Here is a 13,779-nt window from a genome sequence, read left to right on the forward strand (position 1 = left end):
GTGGCTTAGAGCACCTCAAAGGGTAATTTATTAAAACACCAATTTTAGTCCCCCAAAGCTTTCAACACAAAAGACTTGTCAGCCTGCCAAGGTGCCACAAGACTTTGAGTGATCTGTACCACCAACCTACAGATAGCCTTATAGGCCTGGTCAACACTGAGAACCTAGGTATGTTTACTCAGAAGTCCCATTGGGATAAATGCCTTACTATCAAGTGCTTAGACTGCAGGAAACTGCCTTAATGTAGCTAGACCACAGGCCCATCTAGCTCAGTTAACCATCCACAGAATGGCACCAGCTTTTCAGACCAGGTTCCTTCCCAGCCGAACATGCCAAAGACTGAATCTAGGACATTCTGGATGCAAATAATGTTGCTGTATGTTGCTTTCTACAGTCCTTTCCTAAAGCACGTGAAAGCTATCACACACAAACTTTTGAATCAACTAATTTCTTATTCAAAAGACTGTTCACACAGCATTTTGTGTTGTGACTTTAAAGTTTATTTTTTTAATGAAACCATTGTACATTGTACAAACCATAGCTACTGATGGAATAAATAAGTGAAAAATGATACTGCTGTACAGCACACAAAATCATTAAGATGGAAAAACAATTAGGTAATGAAATAAACCCACAAAATTCTTTACACCTTCTAGCAGGGCTTTCGATATAAAGAACATTCTAAAACATGACAATGTTTCTGTATGAAGCAAGCTACCACAAAAGCCAGTAATTTTTATGCTGCCTCACTGATTGGTTGTTGTTGTTGTTGTTAAGTGCCAGCACTTTTTGGAATGTTAACAACGATTCCCCCACCCATAAGAACTCCAAAATGAACAGTTCTGCTATAAAATGTTTTGACTGTGTAAATTGCCCAGCTAGAAGGCCTCCCTCCTCACCCCATAACCCACAAAGATCAGTTACCTTGCTAGCTTATGTATACAGATGTAGTTTGAGAGTAACTGAGTGTCCAAATGCCCAGTGTGTCGATAAGGAAGCACTTCTTGATATTCACGCTATTTCTAAAAAAAATGTCAGATTCAACCCACCAACCACTGATGCTGCTTGACCTCCACTGAAATGAGCACAGATTGCACAGCTGTGTGTGTGGTGGACACAGTCTATTGCCTGCCTGAGAATTTCCAGTCACTGAGATGCAAGATGTCTTGACTCGCTCTCTCTCCTCACCTCTTCCCCACTGCTATCAATACAGGCTTTTCCATGCAAGCCCATAAAACAAAATCCCTAAAGATGGCAGCAAACCAAGAAGCTGGACCCAGTACCAAATCTCAAAGGTTGCAAGATCCCTTCCTTGCTGGTTGAATTTAAACTAACTTTCAAGCATTAAAAATGTGTTTTAACTGCACATCCAAATGGCCTATCAAAAGGCAGTTATAGTGTGCACGTTTTTAAATTTCTGCATACCAAACAGAATCAAGATCCTCCTCCATCCTGATAAATGGGTGCAGACTGACACTAATGGGTGCAAAGAGTCCAATTCCATTTGCTTTTTCCAACCCCTATTTGTTGGCAGAGGATTCAAATATCTAACATTGCAAATCAAAGCAGAGCCACTAACCACTGTGGTTATGCTGGTTTTCTTTTTCTTGAGTCATGGAATAGCAAAATGACTGCACACTTCATCAAAGGCTACTGCCACCCATCTTTCATTTGCAGGTCTCAATTCACAAGTCAAGCACAAGCAAGCCCAACTGAAAGACACTGGGAATTGTGTGGCAGCAGCAGGCCTTAGTGAATGGCTGACACATAACTGAAGAAAGAAAGTACAGTAGGAATTAAGAAGCCAGTTTCATCACGAAGCTTATCAGTGTCAGCAATGCCAATAAACATTTCTACCTAATGAAAAAAATTGAGGTATTTTAGTGCTATTTATATTTTATTAAGTACAGGATTCAGCTCTGAAATTTAAAAAGCCTATCTACTTCCTTGGAAACTGTGTAAAACAAATCAAAAACACACAACCACAAAATTGAAGCTTCTACAGACAGCAACTACTGGGCATGACAACATATCAACAGTGGTTTCCAACCCACTGACATTTTAGCACTGATCAATTAAAAGCTACATAATTACAATTTTTTAAAGTTCAAAAATATATTTGTCTATGTCATAGATCAGCCAATATGTTTTCAAAAAACGAACCCTGGTTAAATATGGTTTTAGTGTCCATACCGATTGCCATTTAACCAGTCATAACCCACATTTCTGAAGCAGATACACAATTCAAGGGGTGGGGAAATCAGTTTACCATTTATGTATACTGTGCAAATATAACACCTCTTTCTGATATTAAATGAATTTTGTGATCGAAGCACAAAGAGACTTTGGAGGGAGCACACTGCTTTCATGAACAATTTGCAACCAATTTTAATTTTGATGAGATGTAAAATGTTTATTTCAACATAAAAAATATATCAGCCTTGAGTGTATAGCCAGTTTCTTTGCAGCTTAACAAATGTTGTGATGGAAGGTCAGAATTGGCACCTCCACCTCTCCTAACTTTTCTCAGAATTCATTGCAAATGCAATACAGTAGTTAAAGCTCAAGCCATTTTCACCGCTGGAGAAATCAGAAATAAAGCTTAGTAAGTGACTTTTATGCAGTGTTTTGATTGGAGGCAGGTTTGTTTTCCTTTAAAAAAAAAGGTCACCCAGTACATCCATTATAAATTAAATGCAACCACATTTACAGCTGCAGGTTGCAGTTTCATCGTTATCAAGACGCATTGCTTCCTTATGCCACCTCTGTGTTTTCCATTCACACACATATTTTCCCCAGCCTTCAAATGGAGGTTTAAGGGCTCAACACCTCTTTAGATGTGCAAAACATAACAAGACAAACCCATCAAGTTCTAGTCACAATTAAGCCCCATTGGGAATGTCTAAAATGTTACAACTAAAGCTGCACTGATTTCAAAAGGAACTAGTCATGACCGTGTGGTTCTACTGGTGATTACAAGTAGCAACAAAAGCATCCGATATAGATAAGATGGTTCAGCATATTCAATGGCCATATAGCATGGATAAGATTGACACAGTGCCTCCTGCCAAGTCAAACATGCAAGAAATAAAACTGAACTTTTCAAAAACTGAGAGATGTCTGAAGTTGTTATGGAAGTAACAAGACTGCATTTACAAGCTACTCTTGAAACAAAAGTAAGCCTCAAGTACAGTATTGCCTGGAGTATCAGTAAACTGATTGTAAAAGAACAGTACAATGAAATTCATTTCAATCAAAACTACATCTGTCATAACACATATGCCCATTTGTACCTGTATTTATAGTTGACCCACTTTTAAAAAAAGACTTAAAACGCATAATTTGCTTCAATACTTTTCCAAACCAGCACCAATTTAAGTAAACAGCAGAGCCTGTTCACTTTAGGTATATCTGTTTTAAAAGTCTACATTATTCAGCCAAGGGGAGGCATGCCATCAGGAAATTATTCAAAGCTATGTTACTGTGTAACTTGCATGCATTTCTGTGGAGGTTGCCAGAAGAGGGTCTTGGTGGCTCAAATTGGTGCATTAAAAATAAGTCATCCCTGTGGATGCAGAAAAATCAAGTGTCAGCTGTATGGTTCTCTCTGGACTCCAACAGTGAAAATGGCTTCCTGATTTCTCTCACAATAGCTCTTATGTTAAAATAGTAAGCACCAGGGTATAACATAGAAACAAACAAACACAATGAAAAGTTTCCTATATGGCATTGTACAAACCGTAGGCCACTCTGCAGAGGAGAGAACTGTCAAAAACAAGTTTAAAAAATTAGCACTGGTTTTGTTTTTTTGTTTTGGAACACAAGGCACACACAAAAAAAGAAAAAAAGCAGACATCACATCAGAAGGATGAACTTCACATGAGAAGACCTGACCTGTACCATCCTTAAATATCTTATAATGTTAAATAGAGAATGTGATAAAATACAGCAGCAACATAATTGTAATTTTGACATTAGAAACAGTGCGTAGACCCCTCCTGAGTTGTTTACTCCAACCATTTCAGAGACAGTAACTTAAATTCTCAACGTTTTGCTTCACAGAAAAGAAAAGTTTTCAGTGTCTGAAGAGATGATGCCTTTGCTTGGTTTCTTGGATTTTTGCTTGGTAACTTGAAAAGTTTATAGGAGTTCTGTCCTCATCCAAGAGAATATACGTAAATATGGTTGTTCTATATAATTTAGCCCACTGATGTACCTTACATAAAAACTGGCCAGGAAAAATCTAGTGTCTATATTTCATCAATGTTTTGTTGAGAGGGACCCTCTACTTTCATCTTTTTAGAAGGTGGCACTCCTTCAGAGTCCTTAACAGGAGGAGAGAGAAAAGAAGAATCAGCATCAGTATTGAATAAAAGCATAATAATGTTATTGTGCTCCCGAGGTACAAGAGAACCCCAGGAAGCAAGTGTTATGGCCACAAAGCAACACGAAAGCTGCCATCATAGTTACCCATGTAAGTCCTAGTTCCCAAAATGGCAACACACATTCACCTTATAGCCCCACCCCGTAAGATCACACACAGCAAGACATGTGAGAAAACATTCTGACAATAAGAGCTCATTGATCGTGGAACAGTCCCCCCTTGGGAGGTTGTGGACTCTAAATCCTTGAAGGTTTCTAAGCAGAGGGTGGATGGCCATCTGTCATGGATGCTTTAGCCAAGATTCCTGCATTGCAGGGGGTTGGACTAGCCATCTCTTGGGTCCCTTCCAGCTCCACAGTTCTATGATCCTTGCAAGGCATACTAAGACAAGTATCAATAAGCACCTGGGAGACATATTTGCAGCTTGTGGACTGTTAAGGCTATATCAATTCCCAGACACATAGGGAAAGAAGGGATAATGTGAGGACTCCGAAGATAATCGAGGCTGGAGTACAACCTTCAGACCTTCTGGCTGGGATTTTAGAAGAAAAGGAACATGCTGCTTTACCTTGCCATAATTTGTTCACTTCAAACTGGTGACATTACCATCTTTCCAGCCTATTAAAACTTTACATGGAAAGGAACATACAGTCCTAAAAGGATCACCTAGCAATTTACTAGAAGGATCATCATGGTTTACTACGGAACATACTTCAAATATTTTAACAAGTTCTCCCATATTAATGACAACTTGCTGCTTAGACCAAGTGCAAAGCACAACAGCTCACTGTCAATGTTCAAGCGGAAAGAAATCAAAGCATTCACAGAATTAGAAAGCATGGAACACATAGATGTTAATCCAATAGACAAGACAGGTCAAACTTTCATTCGCACTGTTGACGATACCTCTTTGCTTATCTATGATTTTGAATTACCTGAGAGTTTTTAGATGCATCTGTGGTTATATCATTTTCTGCCGAAGGTTGAGTTTCCACTTTCTCTGAACTATTCATGGAATTCTCCATTGAAGATTGTGAGTTCTGTTCATCAGAAGCATCTGAAAGAGTTAAGAAGGTTGCACTGAATCACCAATGTATTACAGTACCTCTCATTAGGGTTCTCACCAAATTAGAGATTTTAACTGAATTAATTTATCATCATCAAACCTTTTATTGGCATCACATACAAACCTCCATAGCAAAGTAAATTAATTTTAGTTTATTTAATCTGCATAAATTTGCATGCTGCCAAACAATAGTTTTGAAGAAAAAGAAGCACTTTACTTGTTCTTAGAAGATAGATAGATTGATGGCATATTTTGGGAAGTATTTCCTTCTGTATAAGAATGAAGATGGAACATCTTTAAGGCATTAAAAGTGCAGATAGCAGGCTATTAAATTATGTTTTCCAAGATGTGCTGGCCCAACTTTTAAAAGGGCTTTAAAGTCAATTAAGCTAACCAAGGTTGCTAATCTGTTTTCCACCCAGCTATAGACTACTTACAGATTTGTTGTCTTATCTAGAAGGGAGACATAATGATTTTGGATTAGAACGCAAGGACGCTTGGGCATTGGAGCAATCTATGGACTTTTAAATGGGGCCTGTTATGATTATTTTATTATGATGCTGTGTATTGTGTTGTCATTATGATGCTGTGTAAATTATGTTCTTAATGCTGTACATAGCTCTGGGATCTTTGGCTAAAAAGCAGTATAAAAATGAATTATTACTATTATCAGTGCTTTTTTTCTAGAAAAAGAGGTGCAGCAACTCCCACCTTCTTTGACAGACAGCCCTAAGCTGTTGAGCTTCTTTCAGGATGACGCCAAACTTGTCGAGAGCGCACGCTTTAGAGAAAACACGCACCATGTCTCCTCCCTTAAAGGGCTTCTTTCGGAAGAGAAGCAAAGTGCCAAAAATCGCTCCCGGTCCATCCAAATTCCTGCACACGGAAAATGTGCCACCTGCCCAGGATGATATACACAGAGAGGGTTTGCCGGAAGAGGTTCCGGCTGGGGGGAAAAAGCCTTGATTCCTCTTCTTCAAGCAACATACAAATGAAATCTTGAGCTGGCCACTAGAGGGAGGCCAAGACCACATGGATATGGGGAAGGATCCAGACAGTATTTATGGGACATGGAAAAGCCTTTAGCAGAGCACTGCAAGGTGTGTGTGTAAGCCCCTCCAGTATTCACAAGGCTGCAATGTAAGAGCTTGATCTGAAAGCACACCTAAGCATACCTGATCACACTAAAGGATAGATTTGCATTAAAAGGGTTTTTAAGTACACACTGTAGTATCTCATAACATGAAAGGCTTTTGTATTTCATGCAGCTTGCTTAAAACACACGCTCCATAATTGGATCTACACAGGAATCCAGCCACAGCTTATAAACTTATAAGCAACTGTCATCCTACTATCACATACAGGAGGAATCTAAATTCAGAATCTGAAACATTATGTACAGAAGACATAGCCTAAGTAAATGCAGTTTTATACAAGTTAAGAAAAACTGCGTGGATTTCTCTGCCAAAACCTGAACAAGGTGTCTTTCCTTATTTTCAGATTAAAAACTTGATAATTTAGACCTTTCCTCTGAAGAGGAAGAATCAATCTACATCCATATTATCTGACCTATAATAAATGTTGAACTATGAAAGTTAAAACAGATGTCACAGCTTACTATCTGAATGAGTGCATTTTATAAGGCATGCTTTAAGGTTCAATTTAGCCCCCAATCTGATGATAGGAACCCCGCCTATTGACATGAGGCAGGCGTCTTTACTGTATTCTTATTGGAGCCTGTTAAAAACATTTTTGCTGAGACATGCCTAGTCAGAAATGTAGAATGTTGATTTATGCTTTTCCTTTATTATTTTGTTTTTTATTAATGCTTTAAACCAGGGGTCAGCAAACTTTTTCAGCAGGCGGCCGGTCCACTGTCCCTCAGATCTTGTGGGGGGCCGGACTATATTTTTTTTGGGAGGTGAACAAATTCCTATGCCCCACAAATAACCCAGAGATGCATTTTAAATGAAAGGACACATTCTACTCATGTAAAAACACGCTGATTCCCAGACCGTCCGCGGGCCAGATTTAGAAGGCAATTGGGCCAGATCTAGCCCCCGGGCCTTAGGTTGCCTACCCATGCTTTAAATTGTGTTTACAGCCATTTTTTATCTTTAGAAACTGCTCTGAGGTTGTTGTTTTTTACAATCAAACATTGTATACATTTTATGAAATATAAATAGAATGGGAAAGCTGGACCATAAAGAAGGCTGATCGCCGAAGAATTGATGCTTTTGAATTATGGTGCTGGAGGAGACTCTTGAGAGTCCCATGGACTGCAAGAAGATCAAACCTCTCCATTCTTAAGGAAATCAGCCCTGAGTACTCACTGGAAGGACAGATCCTGAAGCTGAGGCTCCAATACTTTGGCCACCTCATGAGAAGAGAAGACTCCCTGGAAAAGACCCTGATGTTGGGAAAGATGGAGGGCACAAGGAGAAGGGTACGAGATGGTTGGACAGTGTTCTTGAAGCTACTAATATGAGTTTGACCAAACTGCGGGAGGCAGTGGAAGACAGGAGTGCCTGGCGTGCTCTGGCCCATGGGGTCATGAAGAGTCGGACACGACTAAACGACTAAAGAACAACAACAAAAATGGAATGGGAATGTTAGCTGAGAGAAAAGACAAGATGTTCAGTCCTAGGCATCTTGAGACCCCTATGAAGCATCCAAGTAGAAACAGAAAAGCACTTGGAGAATTGGAATTGGATGAAGGAAGAACGTTCTGAGCTAGAGTGGAAAAGCTTGGTACCATCAGCATAACAGGCACCATGGAATATTGTGTGCTTACACGGGGCTAACGAATCTAGAGAGACAAGCATACAGGACTAATAACAGAGCCCTCAGGGATCTCAACCAAGAAGGAGAGGACAGATTAGAACAGCAAACAGGTAGGAAGAGAGTAAGTCAATGGAATCAGTGAGTTCTTAGATATAAAGGTAATCATGTAGAAAGTAATCAGCTGAATTCAAGACAGCAGAGGAGTCAAGAAAGATGGAGCAAAATATATATTTTTGGAACTGGCACTAAAGCAGTCAGGTAATTTAATAAAGCTATCTGAAATTAAGGGGTAAATGTGAACAGCTTTCAGAACTGAGCTGTGCTTTACATTCAGCTCAGCGAAAATTTATCTCCAACAGTAATTACACAAAGCGAGAATGACTTATTGTTTGCATATACAGTATCACAAACCTAGGGATAGGGAACTTCTAGTCTGTTGGTCAAATATGAGCCAGCAGTCCATTTTACCCCCAGCCTTGCCCACACCTGACACCATATGATACCAGGTGTGAGTAGGTAAAGCTATGGCTGCAAGCAGGCAGAAGCCTTAATGTGAGTGTGCTCCCAATTGTTCTTCGGCAGGCAGCACTTGCATTCAGCATGTTTTCAATTTAAACTCCTGATTGGAGTAACTAAGTGGAGCTGATGTCTGCTGAAATTTAAAATTCAGTGCCAAATGCAATTCCTGCTTTTGGCCAGAATCTTTGCCGTCGCAACCTGGATTCAAACTTAAGAAGGAAGAAACTCTAAACATGCTCCAGATTTTAAAAATCTGAATGACCTGGTGGCACATAATTTAACAGGCGGGTGGGTCAAGTTCCCCACTCTTGCATTAAGCCAAGGGTTAACAACAGCACTACGTAGACAAGGAGCACATCAGGAACAGTACAGTCATACCTCATGCTACGTTTACTTCATGTTATGTTTTTTCAGATTGCGTCCCGCAGTAACCCGGAAGTACCGGAAAGGGTTACTTCCAGGTTTTGCTGCTCGCACATGTGCAGTTGCACTAAATCGCGCTTCGCACATGCGCACAAGCGCCAAATTACGCTGCACACCTACGCAGATACCACACTTCTGGTTGCGGGCTTTTCATGTTGCGAATGGGCCTCTGGAACAGATCCCGTTCGCAACCAGAGGTACCACTGTATTTCCACTGACTTTTGCTTTGCTTTCAAATTATCTATTCTCTGGTTAGTGAAATGTACAAACTCTGAATCATGGTATATAACAAACAATGGTTAGTTAAACAAGCCAGCTTCATAAGATATGGTTTGGAGTTGTTTAGCAGTTAACCATTGTTTGTTGTAAATCACAATCCCTGTTTTGTACATAAGGATTTGCTGAAAGCAGAAAGCATGCCTACACTTGACAGAAGTCCTTCCCTGACTGCATGGAAGGGAAGGGAAGCTTAGGAGTCTAAACACTTTCCTTGGTCTTATGGAGGCTCGTCCACATAGAACTACAACATGGTTTAGCATTGTGTGAATGTGGTCAGTGAAAGCAAAAAGTAACTAAGTGAAAACGGAGTGTCAGTTTTCAAAGCAGTAGGAAGGAGGGCAGATCTTAAATTATAGTTACAGTCATACCTCCGCTTACGTAAACTTCGGGGTACGTAAGCGGCAAACCTGGAAGTATATTTCTGAGTTTCTGCCACACGCGTGCATGCGCAGAAGTGGTCTCTCCGGTTGCAAAAACCTCAAGATCTGGCCGGACCTCCGGAACAGATCCCATCTGCAACCGGAGGTACCACTGTATCTCCTTCTCAAGTGGGAGACACAGTGGGTCTGCTAACAAATGAAGTTTATGTGGTGCACATGGAATGCCAACTGTTTACCTACCAGTTATGAGTAGGAAGATTTGTACATGAATTACCTTCTGAACCAGGCTCCTCTTTTGCATCTGCTTGAGTATCGTCAGATTTTGTTCCAGGGCCATCTGCCTGCCCTGTGGAGTTCTGCTCTGGCAGGGGGCTAGAGTTGCTGCTGTTCTCTTGTTTAATTGGTGAAGCATCAGCTATGGAACTCTGGTTGCTGTTATCATCTGTAAATAATAGACAGGCTTGGTGAAAGCGATGAACATTCCCAAAATTGTATTTACATGTTAGGGGCTGCTGACCTGCCAAGCCCTCCACCCCTTTCCACCTCACCCAACTCCCCCAACCCCTCACTTCTTCAGCCTCTCATGGGTCCATCCCTTCCAACCGCTGCCTCTCACAACTCCCCACACCCCTGCCTATCCACCCACTCACTCTTGTTGCTATTCCCAATCCCCTCACAGCTCACTCCGATCCCAACCACCATTCATGGAGGAGAGTGGGGTGAAGAGGATAAAGTATTCTGCGGTAACCTCCTTTTTGGCCCCAAGGCTGTTGGCCTGCCAAGGCAGCTCCTCAACAACCATCTTGCTTTGTAGCTGCTTTCTTCCTCCCCAGCTGCAGATGCAGAGACCAAAATGGCTGTGTCAGGTATACAATGGCAGCAGAGGAGGGCAGTTTCTGGAAACAACCCCTGTCTGTCCTGACTGTTCCCCTGCAGCTCATCTTGACACTTCCTTGTATGCCTGCTTGCTGTTCTGTTGTCATATTGCACTTGACATGGCCACCTATTGGCAGCCAGGCAAACTGCAGGATGACAACTTTTTTTCTTACGAAAATATTATACAGCAAGATAGTGCATGGCTACATTTCTGACACTTCCCAGTATTCCATATCAAATCCATACAGTGGTACCTCTGGTTACGTACTTAATTTGTTCCAGAGGTCCATTCTTAACCTGAAACTGTTCTTAACCTGAAGCACCACTTTAGCTAATGGGGCCTCCCGCTGCTGCCGCGCCGCCGGAGCACGATTTCTGTTCTCATCCTGAAGCAAAGTTCTTAACCTGAGGTACTATTTCTGGGTTAGCGGAGTCTGTAACCTGAAGTGTCTGTAACCTGAAGCATATGTAACCCAAGGTGCCACTGTATCTATGTTGGCAACTCAAACTAGACCAATATAAGGGTTAATTACTTGAGAGATCTTTTTGCAGATCCTTTTAATGTCACAGAAAAGCAACCATGGCTGCCTCTGTTGCATCTAGTTTGTACTTCAAGTATCAATAATCTGTTCACTGGCTCTTCCCAGCTGTCTAAATATGCAGAGAAAGCTGAAAGAAGCTGCCTAAAGTTTGGGATTTATCCATTTTTTAAAAGTGGAGGCTTAAGTGATGTACAAGGTGTTCTAAATCTGTGGTATTGATGGGGACTTCATACTGGCTAATAGTCAGTACAGTCATGCAATACTTATTATTCTTGTCAAAAATATGACTATATAATATGCTGATGTCACGCTACTCACATTATAGCAAAATTCTCCAAGGAATGGTGGAGGGAGAGAGCAAACATAGTGCGAGCTGGCTCACAATTACAACAAAGGAAAGTGAAGTACTTTTTCCACCCACAAGCACATGTCCTACCTGCTCCACTGCCACAGAATCTGGACATAGAACCATACAATTGAAGAGTTGGGACCCAAAGCTCCAGTGTAGGAATCACAGATAAAGAATCCCTGACAGGTGGCTATACAGTCTCTGTTTAAAAGCCTCCATTGACTGAGAGTCCACCACCTTCCAAGTTAGACTTGTTCCACTGGCAATCAGCTCTTACTTTCAGAAAGTTCTCCCTAGTGTTTAGAAGTTTAGAATCTACTTTCTTGTAATTTGAATCCATTGGTTTGGATCCTACCCTCTGGAACAGCAAAAAAACAACAACTCTGTTCTATCTTCCATGTGACAACCCTATAGATATCTGCAGATGGCTACTGTGCCACCTATCAGGCTTTTCTTCTCCAGGCTAAACATACCCAACTCCTTCAACCGTTTCTTAGATGAGCGTTCTTTCAATTCCTTCATACAAGTAATTTATAAAGATGTTGAACAACACCAGGCCCAGCACAGAACCCTGAAGCAACCCACTTGTCACTTTTTTCCAGGATGACGACAAACCACTGGCAAACACTCTTTGGGTTCAGTCGGTCAACCACGTTCTCCACAAGAATATCATGGGGGACTTTGCCAAAAGCCTTATTAAAATCAAGATGCACTACATTCACAGCATTCCCTTGACCCACCAAACTTTTAAATCATGACTTGTTTTTTCTAAGTGCTCATAGACCGACTGTTTGATTATCTGGTTCTAGAACATTTCCTGGTATTGACATCAAGCTGACCAGCTGGTAGTTCCCCGAGTCTTCTTTCTTCCCCTTTTGGAAGATGGGGACAACATTTGCCCACCTCCAGTCTACAAGTTCTTCATGAATTCTCTAAGCTTATAGTCAGAGGCTCTGAGATTACTTCTGCAAGTTCTTTCAGTTTCCTTGAAAGCAGTTCAGCAGGTCCTGGAGATCTGATTTCATTTAAAGTAGCTAGGTGTTCCCTTTCCCCCTCTCTTCCTATCCTGGGCTGCAGTTCCCTCTCTGCGTCGTTTATTTTATTCCATTAACACCAGGCTGGGCACTGACGTTGAGCAGTTCTGCCTTCACTCTGTCACCCAATAGCATTTCTCCATATCCTTCATGCAGAGGACCCACTCCTGCTTCAAACATAGCCAAAAAAGTCACTAATTATTATTTATAACCTCTCTTGCAAGCCTGAGCTTGTTTTGAGCTTTAGCCGCCTGACCTTCTTCCTGCAAGTGCTGGCTACTCCTTTATACTGTTCTTTCCTGATTTGCTCCTTCTTCCCTTTCTTATACATGCCCCTGTTATGTTGAATGTGATCACATAGCTCCTGAATGCAGTGGTTACAAACTAAGCTCATCTGATTTTATTACAGGGTAGAATTTAAAGGAATGAACTGCATTGACCATTATTGACAAAAGGACAGTCACAAATACTGGGATGCACAGGAAACACGGCTGCTACGAAAGTTAGTAGCTCCTCATTCATGGGGTAAATGCTTCATCTAAAAAGCCACTTGAAGGAGATCACAGTTATGGAGTAAAATCCAGCTGCATCTCCTAAATTGCATCAGACAACGGCATGCACCTAAAATGGCTAGTTCAATCAAATCTGCACCAAGGTAAACGCAGGTAATTAGATTTCAGGCAAATTCATCCTTCATTCATGCCAATAAACATCTAGTCAGCGCTACATGGCTGTGTATGCACTTAGCCAGAGAGATTTAGACCCATTCCAGATGCCTGAACTTGCTTATAGCAAAGAGGACCAATTCCACTCCACCCTGGTTATGCAGACCCTCTCCAAGCGCAGCTCTCCCAGGGAAAGGATTCACAACTGAATATGGGGAGATCCCATGATTTATTTGTACAAGGTCCTAAATCTAATCCTAATCATCGCCAGCTAGAAAAATATAGTAGCAGGTGGTGAGAATGACCCAAGGGTCTGAGATCTTGAAGAGTAGTTACTAGTTATGGGAGACATTGCTGCGTGAGATGGACCAATGATTTGACTCAGCATAAGGACAGCTTCATGTGATGCTCAAATAAAATACAGGGCAACTTCATATAGGTAAGAAAGAGGCTTTGGTCACAGCTACCAACTGAAAAA

At 41.2% G+C, this 13,779-nt stretch overlaps 1 protein-coding gene across 1 annotated transcript in view; it reads right to left on the minus strand.

The window, feature by feature from the left end:
* Positions 1-477: 477 nt before the first annotated feature.
* The window catches only part of BCL7A (BAF chromatin remodeling complex subunit BCL7A), a 28,603-nt gene continuing 15,301 nt past the window's right edge, over positions 478-13,779 (minus strand). Inside the window, exons 4-6 of the mRNA XM_080985378.1 lie at positions 10,110-10,277; positions 5,320-5,441; positions 478-4,325 (exon numbers count right to left, since the gene is read on the minus strand). Of these exons, the coding sequence (XP_080841504.1) occupies positions 4,251-4,325; positions 5,320-5,441; positions 10,110-10,277 (365 nt within the window). The 3' untranslated portion in view covers positions 478-4,250. The remainder of the gene's footprint in view (positions 4,326-5,319; positions 5,442-10,109; positions 10,278-13,779) is intronic.

Source organism: Podarcis pityusensis (assembly GCF_964106645.2).
Source record: "Podarcis pityusensis genome assembly, chromosome: 16".
Taxonomy (NCBI): domain Eukaryota; kingdom Metazoa; phylum Chordata; class Lepidosauria; order Squamata; family Lacertidae; genus Podarcis; species Podarcis pityusensis.